The sequence below is a fragment of the Cygnus olor genome, chromosome 8, assembly GCF_009769625.2.
Source record: "Cygnus olor isolate bCygOlo1 chromosome 8, bCygOlo1.pri.v2, whole genome shotgun sequence".
Taxonomy (NCBI): domain Eukaryota; kingdom Metazoa; phylum Chordata; class Aves; order Anseriformes; family Anatidae; genus Cygnus; species Cygnus olor.
This window is the reverse complement of record NC_049176.1, coordinates 1,280,594-1,300,296: the sequence shown is the minus strand read 5'-3', so window position 1 is coordinate 1,300,296 and position 19,703 is coordinate 1,280,594. Positions and strand designations below refer to the sequence as shown.

General features: G+C 38.7%; 1 protein-coding gene across 7 annotated transcripts in view; it reads left to right on the top strand.

The window, feature by feature from the left end:
- The window catches only part of BCAR3 (BCAR3 adaptor protein, NSP family member), a 96,755-nt gene that overhangs the window by 40,807 nt on the left and 36,245 nt on the right, over positions 1-19,703 (top strand). For 3 of the 7 annotated variants that reach the window (XM_040565618.1, XM_040565619.1, XM_040565617.1), the window contains exon 2: positions 9,022-9,349. In XM_040565618.1, the coding sequence (XP_040421552.1) occupies positions 9,030-9,349 (320 nt within the window). In that variant the 5' untranslated portion in view covers positions 9,022-9,029. Of the gene's footprint in view, positions 1-2,496; positions 2,660-2,811; positions 2,873-2,892; positions 3,093-4,970; positions 5,077-9,021; positions 9,350-19,703 lie in introns of those variants that run through there. The other 4 variants (XM_040565615.1, XM_040565616.1, XM_040565614.1 and 1 more) reach the window with 4 other exon arrangements.

Genomic DNA, 19,703 nt, shown 5'->3' with positions numbered 1-19,703 from the left:
TGAAGTAGATTTAATAAAATGTGAAAACACCAAAAATTTTTCAACAAGGAATCTAATCTAACTTAATTCAAAATAACTCAGTAAGTTAATGTGACAGCTCACAGTAATTTTGTGCAGCTAGTGTCTGCAGCCCTGTGAATCATTTTCACAGGTTGCAGGCAAATTTTCTTTGAAAGCTTTGTATCGAAAATGTACAAGGATGTGTTATGTAAATTGTCATGTAAGAAGACAAAGACCAATTTTCAGTTTCATTTGAAGACAGAATAAAACGCCTAGGAAAAGGATGTAATGACTCATGCAAGAGTAATCACAGTTTATGCAGGGCTGCCCAGCTACTAGTACCATTACTGAGCACCCAGTCATGTTACTAAGGAAATTACTACTGCTTTTCTAGGTCTTATTCATAAAACATGACAATGAACCATGACATTACTTCCTATGTAATGGCAGTGCCTGAAAATTCCCTGAGATTTTTCATATCTGTCAATAAATAAGTTGTGACTGACGATTATGTGGTAACCGATCTGAATTTTTGGTGTGATATTTTAGATATTTTTTGAGATTTTTCAGTGAACTGCAGAAGATATGGTAGAAGCAAGACCTTTTCCTTTATGCAATAAGGAAAATACTAGTGTGCACTTATGTAGTGTGTTTCACTCGATCTTGTGGTACTCAGAGACATGGTTTAATCGGGAATATTGGTGGTAGGGGGACGGTTGGACCAGATGATCTTGGAGGTCTTTTCTGACCTTTATGCTTTCATGATAACTGAAAAAGTACTATATGGTCTTTCCTGTGAATATATTTACCACTGCGATGTATGTTAGAAAAAACTTACAGGAGGTAAGTGGATTCATCAGAACATTAGAACGAAAAGCGTAATCCAAGTGTCTCAACTCTTCTTTCTACGTTCTCATTATAATTATGTTTTTCTTGCACAGGACATGGTGAGACGTTTTGTTGTCCAGGACAGGATCACATTCTGGTGGTTTGGGTTCTTTTCCCTCTCTCCCTGCTCTTCCCCTCCCTCCCACAGCTGTATTTTGAGGAAAGATTGTGCCTGAAATATCGTATGGGAAATCCTCATAGATTGTTCCTCATGGCATGACATTCTGGAATCTGCCACTGTGGCTGAAACGTTTATGGTTTATATTGATTTTCCTGTCCTCAGTACTTACCTGATTTTGCACAACTGGCAATGACAAAAGCTACCATCACAGCTTGCCATCATCTATCCCAGATTTGCCAGCTTTCCTAGTTCATCAGTATCTTAAATGTCATTGCATTTGGGAAAACCTTTGTTGAAAAAAGATTAAGTGGGTTTAGGCCTCATTTTGTGTGAGAACAGTTTGAATTTAAATTGTAACTTCAAGGTTTTGTTCAGTGTCAGTATAACGTTATAATGTTCTGTAATTTGGGATGAAATAGGTATGAAGGTGTAGCCGTCTGTGTCCATCAGCATGCCACCAGTGGTGAGTTAGGTCCTACCACAAGGGAATGAATCCTTCGGGAAACTGTCATCTTTTACTTGTTTACCTAAACTTAACTGTTTTTGAAGTAGTTACTGTAAAAGGGGTGTGGCAATACCAACGATAATAATGTTTTCCTACTGCTCGCACCTTCCTTACGGAACCAAAGTGGAATTGCGATGGGGAGGGAAGCACCAGTCAGAAATGTCACTGTAAGCTTCCTTTACTTCAGAATGTTAGACAAATTTATTTTTCCATTCTTCTATTTTTCTCCACTCTTCTTCCTCTACAGCATATTTGAGTTCTCTCTACATTTCTTTTTTTTTTTTTTTTATTGTATTAAACTAACCATCTTACTTGAGTTTTCTTGATTTCTCAGACTTTTCCAAGAAATTTCCTCTCCCAATACTTAATTCTGCAACATACATGGTGGCTAAATAGTCTTGGCTTGGACCGATAGGAGCAATCTGTCACAGGGAAGGCTGTGGCTTGTACATGTATGCATGCACAGGCCTTGTCTGGACTGAAACAAGCAATAAATGGGATTACCTGGGGAAAGGAGATGGGTGACTTGAATACGTGTCTTAAAGGTGATACTGAAAAGGTAGAGGGGAGTGAGTTGAGCACTTGTGGATCCGACGTCAGGCTGTGCTGTTCTTCAGTGCATAAAGAGAACTTGGCATTTGTGGTTGTGTGAAAGGAGAGGGCGGTGTGTTTGCTGTCTACGGCCAGTCTGTTACTAGTGCCTGATCCTCTGCAGATAGTTGAATCTTTGTGTTAGAAAGTATGTTTCATACCACGACCCTGTTGTACAGATAACTTCATGTGACATGGTAGGATGAGGGGAAGTCTGATAAAGTCAGTAAAGTGGAAAAGTGAGCGTGGAAAAGTGTGTGGAAAGTGAGCAATGCACTCCGAATTGTCCGTCAGCGGGTGCATTTGGGAAACTGTTACTTTTCGCCTTGCAGCCCTGGTTTAGTGGCAGAAATTACAGGAGCCGAGTTGTTAAACGCCTGAAACAGGGCCCGGGGAGGTGACCGCATGTCAGCGCCTCGCGTGGCGGGGCCTCGGAGGGTGTGGCCGGGACCGGCAACCGCCGCTCGCAGCGCCCCAGCCCCAGCCGCAGCCCCAGGCGGCCCGGCCCGCGGCAGCAGGTGAGGGGCGCCCGGCAGCCGGGCGCGGTGCCTGAGGTGAGTCCCGTGGAGAGGCGCGGAGCCAGGTCCGCGGTGGGGTGCTCGGGGGAGGCTGCGGCGGAGTCCCCTTTAGGGCGGTTGTCGCCAGCTGCCGCCGCGGCGGGGCGGCTCTCCGGCACGTCCCGGCTCGCTGGCTGCGAGCTCGCCCTGAGCGCCCGGCACCGCGACAGAAGCTCGGCTGTGCCCAAGGGAGCCGCGGCGGTGGGACCGGTAACTGCGGGCCGGCGCGTTGCTCGGAGCGGAGGACGGAAAGCTGGCGCTCAGCCACAGCCGCGGGTCCCGGCGGGCAGCCCCGGCCCTGGCGGCCGTGAGGCGGCGGGCCTCGGGAGGGCCGGGCCTCCGCCCCCGGCGCGGGCTGCCTTACAGCGGGGTCGGCGGGAACCTGCCGAGTGGTGCCCAGCTGCAGAAAGGGTGTGCTTGAGATACCCAGGTACTTCGCTGAGGACAGAGAAAGGAAATGCTCTTCTTTTTTACTTTTTTTTTTATCTCAGGCGCTTATATAAAGGCTCTTTTTTTCTGTCCAAATTTGCAATTTAGATAAGTTGGCTGTTAGTTTAATATAATAAAATGCATATTTGCTGCTGAAAAAAAATTTGAAATATTTCGTTTGCAGTTAGAGTCGTTTTTTCTTCTTTTTGGTACTAAAATCGTAGGAACAGAGCAGCAAGCAAATAAATGACTTTCTATATGAGAGGAAGAACAAAAGCTTGTATTTTGAAGCTTTAGCTGAAAAACGCTTAGGTTTGACACTTGGTGAAGTCTGCTTCTGCCAGCAAAATGGGGATAGAATGGTTATTGCAAGTTAAGGCTTCAGGATTACTGGGCAGACTGGTTGGGCATGTAAGTTTCTGAGATAATTTTATAATATAGGCCCAATGATGAGGTCTGTACTTGTTTATTCTTGAGAACTCTTCAGTGATCACTTTTTCATGTTCTGCGTGCTTTCTGTTGCGTGAGAGTACTAGTTATAAAGCACATTTAAAATATGTTGTCAGATTACAGTGCAAGGATGTATGGGGGAAATGATGTCTTGTATGCATGTATACAAGGAAAGAGAAGGAGAGCAAGAAGAGTTTGATGACTCAGAAGCCTTTGGAAGCACTGACCTGTCTGTAATCTGGTGCAGAGTTTTTGATGTTTGACAGACTCATGCATTTTCTGATAGTAGCTTAAAGCCTTTGAACTGTCATGTATGCTTTCTCAATCTATTTCTCCTTATCGTAACAGGCTGTAGGTTCTTGAACCTTAATATTCTTCTCAAAGTCCTGCGACCTGTTTGCTATAGCAGCTACTGCAGAAGTTTATCCTGTTTAAAATACAAACAAAATAAAAAACATAAAATACAGGTTGTAGCCATTTTAGGAGCAGAAATAATCTCTCTTTTATTATACAAATGAAAAAGACTCTAAGTTGCTTCTTGGGAAATAATCAACACGTAATCTGCCTTCAGTTTATAGCAGCTTTAGTTTTGACTTCATTTCTTCCCCTAATATATTAACTTTTCTGGCTTTTCAGTCATGCTTTTTGTGTTTCCCTAAGTTTTTCTATTACTACACAAAAAATAAATCTGAGGAAATTGATCTTTTTTTTTTTTTCCCCTGAGCTTGGCTTTCTTTACCACTGAAATTGATTGCTTTCTTTAGTTCTCACATGGTTATCCGTAGCACATGTAAATGTACCAAGTAGCTCAACGGCAAGAGAAGAGTTTTATATCCCACTACTCATAATTTCCTGTTACTGTTTGGGAGGGAGGGAGGGAGTATGGAGGAAACTTGTAAGGGAATGTACTGTGTCAAAAGTAAGTATGGTTTTCATAAAAGTTGACTACATCCCATAAAGACTAGAGAACATAAGGCAGTTTTTGACTGGATGTATTAAACCATTTTCAACCCTCTTAGCTTCATAATATATATAATGATAAAACAGTGGTAAAACTGAGTCAAGTGTTGTACCACGGGTGATATAATAAAGTGTTGTACCACAGGTGATATAAGCAACAGGTATAGACTTAAGTGAGTCTGAAGTCCAGGGGATTCTCCTTGTTAGATCAGTAAGGCTTTGAGAGAAGTGTGAATCTTTTAATGTCCAAAACTGATGTAGTTATAATGGAGAGTTTTGAGATAGCTTGAGAGTCTGTTTCAGAGCTCGGAAATTGCTTTTCAGTTCCCTTTTATGAGACTTCCATTAGCATGACCATGTACTTGGTCTGTTTGTTATGCTGTTCATGAATCTCTGAGGCCAAAGTGGAGATTCCTTTTCCTTCCTTTACCCTGCTCCAGTGTGCTGAAACAATGAAGTAGCAACCATTGGCACCAGTTGTGCTATGTTGTGGGCTGGGAGGGCTGCTTGTTCTTGTACCCGTGTCAGGTTGAATGGAGCTTCAGAATGCTTCGGACTGCAAACTGCATCGGCAAGTATGTGAAGATTGAGCCAGAAAGTTTGTGTTTGCATCCTAAAGCTAAAAGGACATAAACAGAAGGATTTCTGTATATTATTTTTGAGCAAAGGAAGTTTTTTTTTGTTTCATTGCTTATATGGTTCTCTTTGGTTTTGAGCAATGATGTGAAGAGACGCACACCCCATTGGATTAGAGCTTGGTTCATGTTTGGTCTTGCCCACCAGATAGGTATTTTATTCTGCGTCTGATCTCATATGGTTTCCTAAAGGCCATGTTGATTTTAAAGATGACTTAGTTTGTGTTCCCTCATTCCCATTCATAACAAAAAGACAGGACATACCACAAATTACCTGGAAACAGTTCATGCCCTCCAGTTCTCTGAATGTAGAATCTGACTTCTGTCAATTATACTTCTGCCTTATACTTTCCCTAATTACAGACTGAAGAAAGAGAAATTGAATTCTCTATAAAAATACAAAATCATACAGCATTTGTACCGGTATAGTGGCATGAATCAGTCTTGTTTGTATCTAGTTAGAGGAAACGTGTATGACTTCTGAAGTGCTCTGTTCTGTTAAATGCTGTGTTTTGACAAATAGCAATGTGGACATTTAAGTTACTTTTGGTCTCTCCTTCCACTATAATTTCTACCATTTCCATTGTTGACTGCGTGATGACAGATATTTAAAGTTCACTGTCTCTTAGGGAGTAAAACTGCCAGGGGTTCTATCTCTAGCAAAGTCAAACATTCTTTGAATCATACGTTAAAGTATTTGAGATATTCCAGAGTTTTCAGCTGAGGAGGCTTCCTCCTGCAGTGTTTACATTGAATACAAGAAAATGTATGGGCAGTTTGGCAAGACTTTTGTTACCGAGCTAATTGTTGTAATTCGTAGTTTACATTTGTGAAGAATACTTAGTATAGGAGCAGATAAGCAAGCAGATAAACTTGTGTATAAGTTAGCAGACCTGTTTGTTTTGGTTTTTGAGGGGAGGATTGCTTGAAATATTGTCAAAGCTTCTGTGCACATGTAATTGTGGCTAACTGTATTGCAAGTTCTTGAATGTCTTGAGTTTCTTAGGTTTGGAACTGTAACTCAATTCCTCAAAACAGAACTCAGATGTGAATTTGAGGGTTGGGTGTTGAATATGTGAATTGGAGGATGTTATTGAGGGAGTGAGTTACACGGTACAATGATTAGGTCATAACTGAGGGTGTCTGGTTCGGTTTTCTTTAAGATTCGGTTTTCTTTAAGAAGGGCTTGGTAGGAGGGAAGGTTAAAAAGAAAATAATGTACTTCAGGAGATCATCATTCATTTGGTGAAAAATTCTGAGATCAGATTAGAATCCTATTAGATTGATATAATTATCCTGTGATTGAATTAGGAGAAGGAACACTTACCTTTCTTTGTGGATCCTCAAACACATGGTGATTGAGAGTGTACTGTCATCGTAAGCCTATCATGGACTCAGCTGGTATCAGCTATTAAACTGAAGTGTCTATTGTTTATACCTGCTTGGTTTTGCTATCCATCCACATGAACTATCGTGTTTCATTTCAGCATAGTGATGGTCTTGCAGAAAGGCCAAGGAAAATCCTGCTGACTGGATAAAACAATCACTTAAATAGTCAGAATTCAGGGTTTTGGAGGTGTGTTTTTGTAAACCAATAAGAAAATATTATTATTAAATACAGAATCTTTGCAGCCCCAAAATAGGAGAATAACAATACATTTGTGCCATATGAGCAAGCTAGCCTCCATTTTTTAGGCCATTTATAAATGACGATTGCTTCCTTACTACATTAAACACAAAAAGGTTGAGTGTTCAAATGATTGTGTGAATTATAAGGAGCTTATTCCCCCTCCTCCTCCCCCGCCCCCCCCCCCCCATATTGCTTGAGATCAATTTTATTATTCCTCTCTAATAATAAATTAATTTATAAATTAATTTACTGGAAATAAGCTCTGTCAGTTTGCTCTAGCTAGGAAATTGTAGCCTTGTGGTAAACATTTGCATTTTAGAGCTTCCCCTCTGGACCAGTTGTTTTGCTTAATGATAGATGCAATACAATTGTAATACAAGCCTGGCTTTACAACACTTTTTTTTTGTTTGTTTTGTTTTGAAAGTAATTGTGATATTTTTAATACTAACCAGCAGAAACTATGTCTTCAAGGCAATTGATAAATGGAGAGGTGACTTAGTATTTCACATCAAGGGACCATATGATAATTTAAGATAAAGATATTTTTATTATAATTATTTTTGGTGAGTGTGTGGTTTGGTTTCTCTAGGGTTTTGAATTGTATTTGGATCTACACAACTAACAATCTCACTTCTTTTTAACTTCTCAGCTCTTTTCTACGCTTTTCAACAAGAAACATGACCGAGGTCAAACAGATTCTCTCTCTGACAAGAGATGCTATTTCCAGAGGCTTTTCTACTAAAGTATATAGCAGCTATGTTGAGAGTCTTGGTAGATTTGAAGATGAAAAAAATCATAATCTAAGTGTTTCTTATCATGAGCAAATATTTATTGTAGGGCCTTCAACAAGGAAGAAATGGGAAGGGGTTTGTGGTGGAAGTCTGGAAACTTTACCTAGCCTGTGAATCTCTCTTCAGTGCAGCTGACAGAATTCTTTCATAGATTTGACATCAGCTTTAGTGTAAAACTAAGCCTGTTATGATAATCTCTGGGCAGAAATAACAGTAGTGACAGTGCAGTGACGCTTTCATAGTCCTTGTGATGCTGAGGCTGGAGAAGGGAGCAGGAGAGTATAGTGCCAGCTATGTTTTTGTTGCAACACCTGTACATTTCTCCAAACCAGAGGAATTCTTGTGTAGCTTTAAGAAGCTGACTTCCAGGATGTTGGACCTTCGAGGTACTACTCTTTTTTTCTGACATGAAACTAGACCAAAGTCAGAACAGATTCTTTCTAACTTCCATCTCCAAAAAGCTTTCCTGGCTTCTGATTTCATATCAGTGTGTGCTGCTCTTGCACTTTTTCTAGTTTTCATAGGAGACACCTGGTTGACTAGTACCTGGCTCAGATAATGTGGGATTAGTTGACTTTATGACCTTCATTCCATAGAATAGCTTTTGCAGTCTAACGTACCTGGATAGGATAAGGCAGCTTGTCTTCTGTCATGTAACACTGTGAAGTGAAGTGAGCTTTTTTTTTTTTTTTTTTTGAGGACGAGCACAGGGATCTGTTAATGTGCCTGAAGTGTTTGTCTCACAGAGTTTTTTGCTCATGACAACAGAAAAACCTGTACTGTACAGCAGGTTACAACTGATGGAACAAGAGACTGACAGCTATGCAAATCCCTAATGTCAGCAATGATTTGAGCCAGCAGTCTGTGCATGCTGCAGAAGAGAATTCCAGTAATCTGTTCCTGCCTTTATCTCTCGGGTAGAGCCCTTTAGTTTTCAGCTTGTTGTAAATATGTGACCAGTTCTCTGCTAGATTTATTACTTGAGCAAGACTTTACAGGAAGTATTTTCCTCACAGTGTGCCAGCCACTGGATTTAGAAGTGTCCAAACCAAGCTGTAGAGTGCCCTTTTATTTTTGCCCAAATGCTCTTAAAATTTTGCTTTTTGTTAATGACTCTAAGTTGATGTCTGACTCCTCAGAGGATGTGAATAAGCAAAAAAAGAGGAACCTCATACAGAAAAATGGAGAATAGTCCAGGGTCTGGTGTTGCATATGTGCTCAGATCAGTTGTTTTTTATTGTGACTTCTCATGTATGTAAAAGTTGATACGCACATGCTTGACACATGCAGTTGGGAGCAAACGTGACTTGATTATAATACAGGCTACCTCTTGAAGTATCTGACTGCCTTAAAGCAAAGCAGAAGTTCAGTTTTAAGTGCTTTTGTTAATTGTGGTATTTAATTTCCATTAAAATGGGGCTTTGATTGATGTGCTATGATTTTGTTTTGTTTTGTTTTTTCCAGAACCAAGAATGATAGCTGCAGGGAAATTTGCAAGTCTTCCCAGAAATGTCCCGGTGAATCATCAGTTATCATTAGCTTCTTCCATGGACCTTTTGACCACCAAACCCTCACTAGCTGAGCATCGCTCAGACTCCTTTCAAGACATCTCTATCCATGGCACTCTCCCCAGGAAAAAGAAGGGGACAGTTCCTGTTAGATCCTGTGATATATTTAGCCACATGGGAACGTTACCATACACCAGAACACACCGGCAGCAGCCACCTTTTATACAGGATGTCATAGAAGAGTATCCTCTACTAAATGGAAAGAGCAGCAAACTCCATGCCAGGTACTTGTAAAACCTTAATTTACATTTGCTTGTTGTGTAGGAATTATTAGATATTTCTCTAAACCTCTAAATGTCTAGTTAGTGGTGCAGATGTTTATTACAACTTTGTGTGCTAATGGAAGTTGATTTCTTCGCTTGTACTCAGTTTAGCTCTTGATGAGAGGAGACAAACAAAAAAACAATGTGAAACATGCAATATTTGGGGTTGTGTGGGAATCTGATGCATAGATTTCAGGAATTCTGAGAATTTCTTTTTTGACTTAATATCTCAGGCTTCAACATAATTTCCCTTTTCCAGTAAGATCAGTCAGTATGGGAGGTTAAATATGAATGCCTGTTTAAAACTACCTTCTATGCCACTGTGTCTGTGGGACTTAGTGATTTGGATATTTAGTCTTTCTTAGACATCTGTGGAGCTTTGCAACAATAATTTTCAAGGACTAGGTCTTGCCTCTGAACCTTTAAAAGGTACATTTTTTGTACTGGTGGTGCTATACCGTTCCCATGGAGGAAACTTTTTAAATAAAGAATCAGAAATCACTGAATTGCTTTGAAATGGCCCTTTGCATTGTTGTAACAGAGCAGTTTTAACCAGAAAATCAAACTGGTCAAACTTGTTTTGGATTTGGATTCAGTGCTTACAGGGATGAAGTGTGGAGGAAAGGAGAAAATGGTACTCTAGCTGCCCCCTACCTAGAGCTGTGTGTGAGCTGTTGTTCTTGAAGACTCTGTAGAACCCAAAGTACGCTCATCATACTATTCCTGTAGTAGTCCTTGCCTAACTTCTGGTTATATCCATGACTCTTGAGAAAGAATTCTGCTTTCATAGGTAGCTTTTGTTTTGGGAATCTGTCTTCACCACCAATATTCATTGCCACAAAAAATAATTTTGTGAATAGCTTTGTTTGTTCTGATATTTAGGTCTATAAAATGGGACATTTTTTTCAGCTAACGTAAGAAAGATCCACTGTATTGCATTGAATTTATTAAAGGCACAAAGGTGAGCGAGTGTCAAGTTGTTTGGGTGACAGAGATAAAGGTTGAGGAAAAGGTAACCGAATAACAACTTCTGAAAAAGCATGCACAGTTTGCTTTTCAGTTACAAGATATGTTCTCAAACCTCATGAGGGAATGACAGTTCTAATTATATGGGGTTGTGTGTGTACAGTGGTTTTTGTTTGTATGCTTTTGCTTGTGGCATACGAGATGAAACTTTCTCCTCACTTGAAAATAATTTTTTCTTCTCTATATCCCTTTTACTTGTGAAAGAAAAAAGGACCTCAACATGTTCAGTATTCTGCTGTCAATGACCTCTGAGACGCCTGCTTACACAAACTGACTTCTTAACATAATTTACTTCTTTGATTCTCGTACTTTTAGAGAATCCAAGCAGCCATGGTTGCTACCATTAAAAGAATATGGTGGTATACCTAGAAGTTTTCTTATGCCTTCCTTCCCAGGAGCAGTTACTAAACGTGATATGCAAGAGGTGTTTTTTCTCTTGGGAGACCAGAACTTCTATATTAAATATAGAATACTTGTAACTGGTAACTTTCTTTGTCCTCTGAAGAACACATCTGCACAAGCTGTAAGAGTAAGAACGGAATGCTTGCGAAGAAAAGGTCAAGAAGTTCTGCCTAATCAGAATGAAAACAAAGCTTTTGAAATGATAAGAAATTCAAAGGATGTTGTCAGTCTAGCCTATTCATAGAATTTGCATATTTTGAGTCATAACAGCAAGTACTGTTTCTGTGTTTGATTTTCCAGTGGCTTTGCTAAAACACACACGCGATACTATGTTAACAACTGCTGCCATTTGCTTTAATTTTAACAACAGATCTTTAGACAGTCTGCTCCATAACCTGACAGCCCAGTTATATTGGAGCAGGAGGTACTGCCAACTTGACAGCAAATATGTCACTTCTCGAGTCTCCTTTGGGTGACTGTACCATTCGCTAGTATATTTTAAAAGAAAACTGAGAGAGCAAGTCAGATTTTCCTGTGGTAAGAGTTCTGCTGTATATGCTAAGGTATATATTCTAACACTTACACTCAAATTGAAATTAGTTGAGACTGATGGTATAGGGAAGTCCACATTATCTGTGTTTTATGAAAACAGCCCTGTAATAGTTTGATTCTTGTAGGGACATATGTATAATGTTACAAGGATATTCTCATTAAGAGTCAGTCTTTCATTGCTTTAATGCTGTTTACAAAAAATGTGTGAACACATGTTTTAGTCAAACTTCTTCATGATGCATTGTTCAACTCTGGTGCTGTATTTGGCGTCAGCACACCAGAACTAGCAGTCATTAGGACTGCAGTGTTCATGTGCATGTGGATCTGATTATACTGAACTTTGACTCAGGCATGTCCATAGCTTTAAGCTTGATAACATCTAATTTTAAAAGCATAATTATGGTAACATTTTTGATAATTCAGAATGAGTAATATAGTCTTTAATCAAATGTATTTATATAAATAAGCATATTTATTTATATAAACATATTATTTTGTGGGACAAAAAAATAGGACAAAGCAAGGAGAATGGGGAAAGAAGGTAAATTGTATGGTTACCTAATGGAACTCTTGATTTCCAGAAACTTCTCGCCTGTCTTACGTGATAGCTAACTAATTACATTGCTCTGTAGCTAAGATGGAATATATGTATAGTTGTTTATTTGTAGGATTATGTTCTGTTGGGTTTTTATAGTTTTACAACCAGAAAAGTATGTCTTTGTGGAATTTTTAGATTTCTTCTGGATTAACATAGAAAAATATAATTCTGATGTACAAAAGCATTCTTCTAATGTTTCAGTAGCTACTTCATGCAAATGTTTCAGGAAAAAAACAAACCACACGAGATGAAGATGGAAAAACATGATAGTCACTTCTGAAAACTTGGAAAATAGTATTTTGTCGGCTTTCAATAAAGGAAGATGGTGTTCTCTATTTGGTTTGGGAACGCACAACTGTGCTAGTTTAAGAGGGAAAAAAAGGTTTCTTGAGAAAGTCTGTATGTGATTTTTTTGAGTCTCTTGGAAATAATTCAATGGCCAAAATTAGAAGTAACTGAGCTCTTGAAAGCTATTCTGTTTTATGAGAGAACTCTTGTTTTAGCTTGTAAAGCTACTTGTAATATTTTTTTATCTGATATTGACAATTAATCCTAAATAAAGCACAACTGGAATTTCCCTTTGACACCTGATCCATAGCTCACCCATGTTTAATTACCTTGACCTTGTTTTATGATGTCTTTATTTAAAGAAGAAAATCTTCAAATGCATATCTGTCGGTAGATTTAAAAGATACATATTTTTTGAATCTGCTGGGTGTAGGACAGGTAAGGGGTAGGTTGGGGTGAGCTTCATTCTTTCACTGAGAAAATGGGTAAGCAATCTCTAACACCTTCCAGTGCTCACTGAACCCTGTTGCAAAAGATCAAAATGTCACAAACATCCTGTAAACTAAGAGGTGTTTATAGACTAGCCCAAAGAATATATATACAAGCACTAAGAATACTCTTCGTGGTTCTGAAAGTATGGTAGGTGTATCCAGCTTTATATTTAGCCAGACTTCAGTCTATTTTAATTTGAGTACTGATCAGCAAACTTTGTTGTTTTTCCTGTGTCAGCTCTTTTTCCCTGTAATTTCAGATAAAGCGCTATCATCTAACATTGGACTTTCTGTTGGCCGCAGTTGAGAGTTATTTCAGACAAGATTAGTTTATCTGGTCATTTAGGATGTTCTGTACTCTTTAATATTTCTGATCTTCAAGGCTCTGCACATTGAGCTGGGTGAAACATATACTTCTCTCAAATATGTGATAGCATCTTAAATAACTGTCCAGGAAAAAAAAAGTTCAATTTTAAACTGACTAGTACCACTGACATCAGTAGGACAACTTTATCAACAGAAAGCTAAAGAGATCCACTGTCCTCTGCAGAACTGTCCTTGGAGAGCAGTACGTTTGGAAGTTAGCAAGGTGTTGGTATTGAGTTATAAAGCCATTAATGGAACTTTGGTTCCCTTTGAATTGTTGTTTTAAGGTGGGGAGGAACTTTTTATAAAGCACATAATTTTTGAAGTAAAAATAATTGGTTTTGGTGTAATGCTTGACATTTCCTCTTAGTATGAGTTTTATTTTCCTGTAACAGACCTGTAACAGACTGTTTGTGGTTGTGTTTTTTCACAGGAGTAAGACAAGCATAGTAAATTTAGAGCTACTGAATATGTTTTTGACTTCTCCCATGTGCAGACAAATGCTTTCTCAAAAGGAAGGGTTCCTTAGAAGTTGCCAAAGCTTCATGCTTTTTGTCTAGAAGTTTCCCATTGTTTTTCTTGATCTGACCATTCACATGTACACCTGTAAGTCTCAGCTATGCTTTCACAGAGATGGAGCTTAGCCATCCACTAAAGCTGATAGACATTTGTGGTAGAAGCAATGCTCTGTTGTATGAGCAGAGAGTACCTAATGTTCTCTGCTTATATTCAGAATCAGATCTTCTTAACCTTAAACTTTCGGGGCTCATTTCTGGTATGACTCATCTGCCTTCCCTTTCCAGCCCCTCAGTCTGTTGTGTGGACAGATTCTTCTGCTGCCAAGTATGTACCAAGTACTGTGTTGCTTCTTCTAATGGTACTTTATTTCACCATCCCTCATCTTACCTCCTGTCCGCATGTAACCGTTTATTTTTCTTTCCACTCCTTTTATGCTGTGAATAAAGTTCTGCTTTCCATGATTACTGCAGGACATAACAACAGTACGTTGGTACCTGCTATTAAGAACCACCAGTCCTGCAGATAAATATGATGGTTTTCTTTACAGTTCTCTTTTCAGTTAAAAATTACATAGCAAAAAGGCAACTACATTTTTCCCCCCACCTGTGCTTAGGTGCTTAATTCAAGTATAAATCTTTTTGAAGGAGGGCAGCAATCATTTTAGTGACATTCTTTTCAAAAACACGATAAATGAGAAGAGAACATGTCAATGTTGTACTAGGGCAGCTGTGCTTATAATTATGGTGGACCATTTCTTTACGAAAAGTTTTACTAACTGTGTGTCTGCTGCCATGCACCCATCAATCTGTCGTACACTGGCAGAAACTGCAATTTGTAGCTGTACTTTTACTTTCCAGCAAGAAACGTTTGTTAGCAAAACAAGCTGGCCTCTGAAAGTATTGTAGAAGCCACAGTTTGTTTGCCAAGTGGTGATAAGGTTGCATGTTTTTGGAGTCCTGGGCTGAGTTTGTTGCAGCTCAGGAGGGCACACTTGTCAAAATACAATCTATTTCGATGAGGAGGAGAGGAGATGAGCAATTAATTGTAATATAGGGTTACAAATTTCTGATCTGTTAGTGTGGAGGAAATCAATGAAATTGAGAAGAATATCCCCAGTGGATGTCAATGTCAAACAGAGGAGTGTATCATGTATTGCTGATGCTTGCTCACAACATCCTGTATAGAGAGGTGTCTGATACAGTGAGCTTCTTAAACTGGGGTAAGGGAATAGACAGGGAGGAGAGCTCTTCCTCCCACCATCTTCTTGGGATTAACTTTCCTATGTTCCAGTTCAAATACACGTTTCTGAAAGACACATCAGCCACATGACAACTGTGCTTTGTGAATAATGTTTTTTACATAGATTTACATGAAATTCAGATGAATTGGAAGAATCCGTGATACTACTGAGTGTGTGACAATTTTTTTGAGATTAAGTGATTTAAAATTGTTTAAAAAAATCTGAATAACTGGATCCTGAACAACTACAGTAACTAAAGTACTGACTGTAAAGAATTGCCAGCTAGAGGTATAAATCAACAGATTACAGCACACATACAGAGAAGTGTATAGAAGCAGTGACTGTTTGGATAAGCCATAGTCCTGCTGCCCAGCCACTGCTTTCACAACATTGTGACAGTCTTGGAAAAAGAATGTTTAAGAATAGCTCTAAAGAACAAAGCTTTGGCTCTGGGACTCCTCAGTGTTAAGGAAAATAAAAAAATAGAAGTGCCTAGTTTGGGTTTTTGTGGATACCAGTACTGTATGTGGTTCAGAAGTAGAGAGTGACTTGGAAAAAGTAGAAAGCAGTAGATTTTGCTGCTGTGATAGGTAAAATGCAGCAAGTGGAGGGATGCAGCAAGTGGAAATGGTGAAAGCAAATGGCTGTAACAACATTAGCTCTGCAGGGACATTCTGAAGAAATATGAATGAGTGAAGATCTTATTTAATTCCAGAGAAGATGATATTTTATCTTTTCCTGAGATTTAATTACTGAAGATTCCCTCCTGTTCTTGTGTGAACTGCAGGTCATTATGCAGTTAGTCATAGAAGTTTGCACTTGTTTCCACTGGTGTTTGAATGAGTCATGTCCATAGTGTTGTGGAGCTGTAGACAGAAGTGTGGAATGGCTTTAGGAATATAGTAGGAGTGTGTGTGTGAAGCAGAAGCTGCCCAAGGATAAAACCACTGGGTCTTACCCTAGTTTACAGTACAAATAACATCAGTCTACAGTATGTATACTTAAACACAGTATGTTTAACATGTTCAAACTTGTACCTTCATACTTAAGTAGTTGTGTATTGTTTAAATCTACATAGGTGAAAAGATTTCAGAGACAAATTGAAGGAGACATTTGATCCCATTTGATCTCTATAATATTTTTGTCTACCTAAGCAGCCATGCACCAGTTTCTCAGGCTCCCTTTGAGCCTGCATTGTCTTCACACTGATTTGTCAGGCATCAGTCTTGGCCCTGTTGAGAAGATTGTTCTTTTCAGCCTCACTTTTTCAACACAGTAGAAAGGAGATGCTTTTGAAAATGTTCCCATCAAAGGTCACTTTACAGTGAAGAAACATGCTTTCACATATCAAGTATTGGCAATTCATCCTAATGTTTTTCCCCACAAATAGATTTATAAAAGTGTGTCTGTAGCACAGAGCTGCTTCAGGGCCATTCAGCAGTTTTCATAAATGTAAGAATATCTATCTGATCATTGAATGATGGGGAGGATTTGGGCATCTCTGATAATACTGTTGTGTCTACACTTAAATTTTGTTAAAGTTAGCACAGTTACTTTATTAAGTGTGGCTGTGAGGATGGCAAAGGCCTGGAGAAAGCAGATGATTAATATGGCTTAATCTGTCCAGGTCTGTATGTTGCAGGGCTCTTCACAGCAGCAATGAGGACAGGAGGTCATGTACAATTTTTGTAGAAGGATGGAGGTTTTCTTAGAATCAGCAGCAAAGTATTAAAGGATATATCTGTGTAAAGATTCTTTATTGAAGCAGTGCTAGAGAACTATTGAATAAACCTCAGAGTACAGAAAAAGAAAGGCTGAATGTTTCTGAGTTACTGAAATCCTGGCTATTCTGCAGCCACTGGACTGAATAATTTGTGTTGGGGTTGGACTCTTTTCAGCTGTAGTATTAATTGCAAGTACATTATAATTTTATCAAATATATTTCTAAGTGACTAGTTATTCAGACTTAAATATTTTCCTTAACAGATTCTCTTGCTCAGTTGTTCATTGTCTTTAATCAATGCATATTTTGAAGCTGGCAGTATGGCAGTATTTAGTTTGTCATACCAGAAGTATGATTTGAGTAGTTTACAAGGATTTTTTTCCTTCCTTTTAACTGATGACAACTCATGTTGACAACTTCAAAAGGTATTTTTAAAAATTCTTCCCACACATTTGGCTGTCAGGTGTGTTGGGAAGTGGAAGAATATCATCCAATAACATCTGAATTCCATCCCCTTGGAGGGAGAGATTGAAGGGTTATGTGCCTGCAAGGTCAGCCAGAAGAGAGAAAGGTGTTTTCAGGTGTAACAAGGGAGCTCAAGAAAGAATGTATTTTTGGCCAGGACGTCCTTAGGATGGTGGAGGCTAAGATTTTGATGATTGATTTCTTGTACAGGTGAACTGTTCTTGGAGGAGTGTTTATTCTGCTAGTTTCCACACAGACCTTGTGCATGTTATGTGTATCATCAGGCTTTTTTTTTTCCTTTCTCTTTTTTTCTTCTGTAGCCAAACACAGACTGAAAAAAAAAGAGTGAGTCTTTGTTCCTTGCCTCTTGAAATGAGGTGACGTTGGTGTGAATACCGAATATCCCTTTCTTATATTCTTTTTCTGTGACAGACTGAGTATAAAAAGAGCATGAAGTCAGTGCTGTGTCATACTGCAGCCATTACCCAATGCCTTACTTTGAGGTGTGCTGAAAACACCTGTGTCTTCCAGATGACATCTTTCTGTATTATATAGGCTTTTTGTCTAAGTGGAAGTAGGGCCTGTCTGATTATTAGGAAGCCAAAATGTACAATAAAACCTAACCTGTGAACCCACAGTTTATACACTAATGGTTGACTTACGTACTGACTCTGCTTTATACATATTGTAGGTAAACATACAGATGAACAAAGATGTAAAGTCAAGCTCATTATGAAGATTAGTATTAGCATTTCTTGAAATCCAACAAAATCTGATGAAAAATGAAAAGCTCAGTATTGTTGCAAGAAACCTTCAATCACATTGATTTTGAGAAGTAGCAGAGCCTGCAAGTACCTTTCATCTGGTCTGGTAGTTATCTGAAAGTGCATTGTATTTTTTTAATATCATCCAATACAAAAAAATGAGGCTGTGGCTTCACCCTTCTTATTAATATGCTTTACAAGAAAAAAGGAAAAGGCCTTTGTTCTGAGCCTTTTTTCTGAAGGGTCTTGACATTATAGATTTTCTTTGCTGGGAGCATACAGCATAAAGGAGCACATTATCATTGCTAACAGAGAACTGAGATTCAGGAGGTAGTTTTGTGATCACTTCCTAGTTATTTTGGCAAACTGTTTAATGTGGCCATATTATGGTGGAATTGAATGATAGGAAAATGTAGTAATTAATCTTTACTATTAGTTATTGCAGAAATTTACCATTCCTTGAAAATAAGCTCAAATATTTGCACAAAGATGAAAAGTTAGACACCAAGGTAAGGTGGGAGAGAGGGGAAGATCTGTTGGGAGAAAGGTGAGGAGAGCTCCAGCATGAATATCCTATTATATAAACCTGAGCTGGTCGTGAATTGCAGGGTTTGCTACATTTTGTTGTATAACAGCTTACCAGATTAAGCGTTCTAGTACTTCTGAAGAAATTTGCTACAGCATCCATTTGCTAAGACCAAATTTTTCAAGGCACTTCTGTTGTGTGGAAGGTGAGTGAGTACAGTGAAAGAAATGTAGATTTCTCTCTCTTTCTCTTGTTTTCTATGTTTTACACGGCAGTAAATAGACTGTTTTGTCTTAAAGTGTTTCTGCCTCTTTCATTTATTTTACTTTGGCTTGATGTCATAAAAATCCATTGGCTTGTATCTGACAATGGGAACAGTAGAGTCCATAGCAAGGCTAGTCTGCAGGAGTAGAGTGTTAATGCAGACCATAAAACATTCTCACTGCTGAAGTGAGCAAGTAAACTAGTTGTTAGTCTCAGGTTCACATTCATTCTTTTGAAGTTTGTTGCATACACAGTGCTGTTAGATCCTTTTTCTGAAAGATTCCACAGCCTACTGATGAGCAAAATTGCAGACTTTTTCAGTTTTTCGGAAGTGTTCAGTATTTGCACAACTTTCCACAGATCATTTGAGAAGACTTTATGGACTTTGCTGACCTGGTTAAGAATGGCATTTTTTTCCAGCCAAATTGCAAACTGTTGTAAAAGAAAACATTTTAATTGTTAGCAGCTTCCTTTTCCTTTTGCTTTGTACTTCACTCCTGTTTTCTCTGGTATGTTTTTACGTATTTTCTGTGCATATGGTTACCAAAATGCCCCTTCTTTATACATTGTCTAGGAAAATGTTTCAAATGGACCAAATTCTATTTCCACTGGGCTTGGCAGCATTGTTGTTACTTTTCTGAAACTAAACTGGGAATGGAATTTGACCCTTGATAAATACTGGGATAATGTGAAACTGCAACCCATGCTTCAACATGGACAGCTGAGCACCATCATATTGCAAGACTGCTTAGAGGCAGGGCTGAGAAGCAGGAGAGTTCTGTTCTTTAATGTTCTGCATTAAAAGTTGTGAGGGAGCCAAACTTAAAACTGAGTATAAAACAATAACAGTTTCAAGTGATACGCAATTACATTTCAGATAACACAGTAAATTTAGAGACAGTATTCTGAGTTGGCTGATTCTAGTGTAACCCATGTCTACATATCTAAAGCTTATTAGTAAGTTTCCAATATAATATCATCATAACTTTCACTGAACAGGGTTCTCTTTCTAAATTTATAGGGCCTATGTTGTCCGTGTGGCAAACTTGATTGACATAACAAGCTTTTTTCTGTTAGCAATGCTATCATTA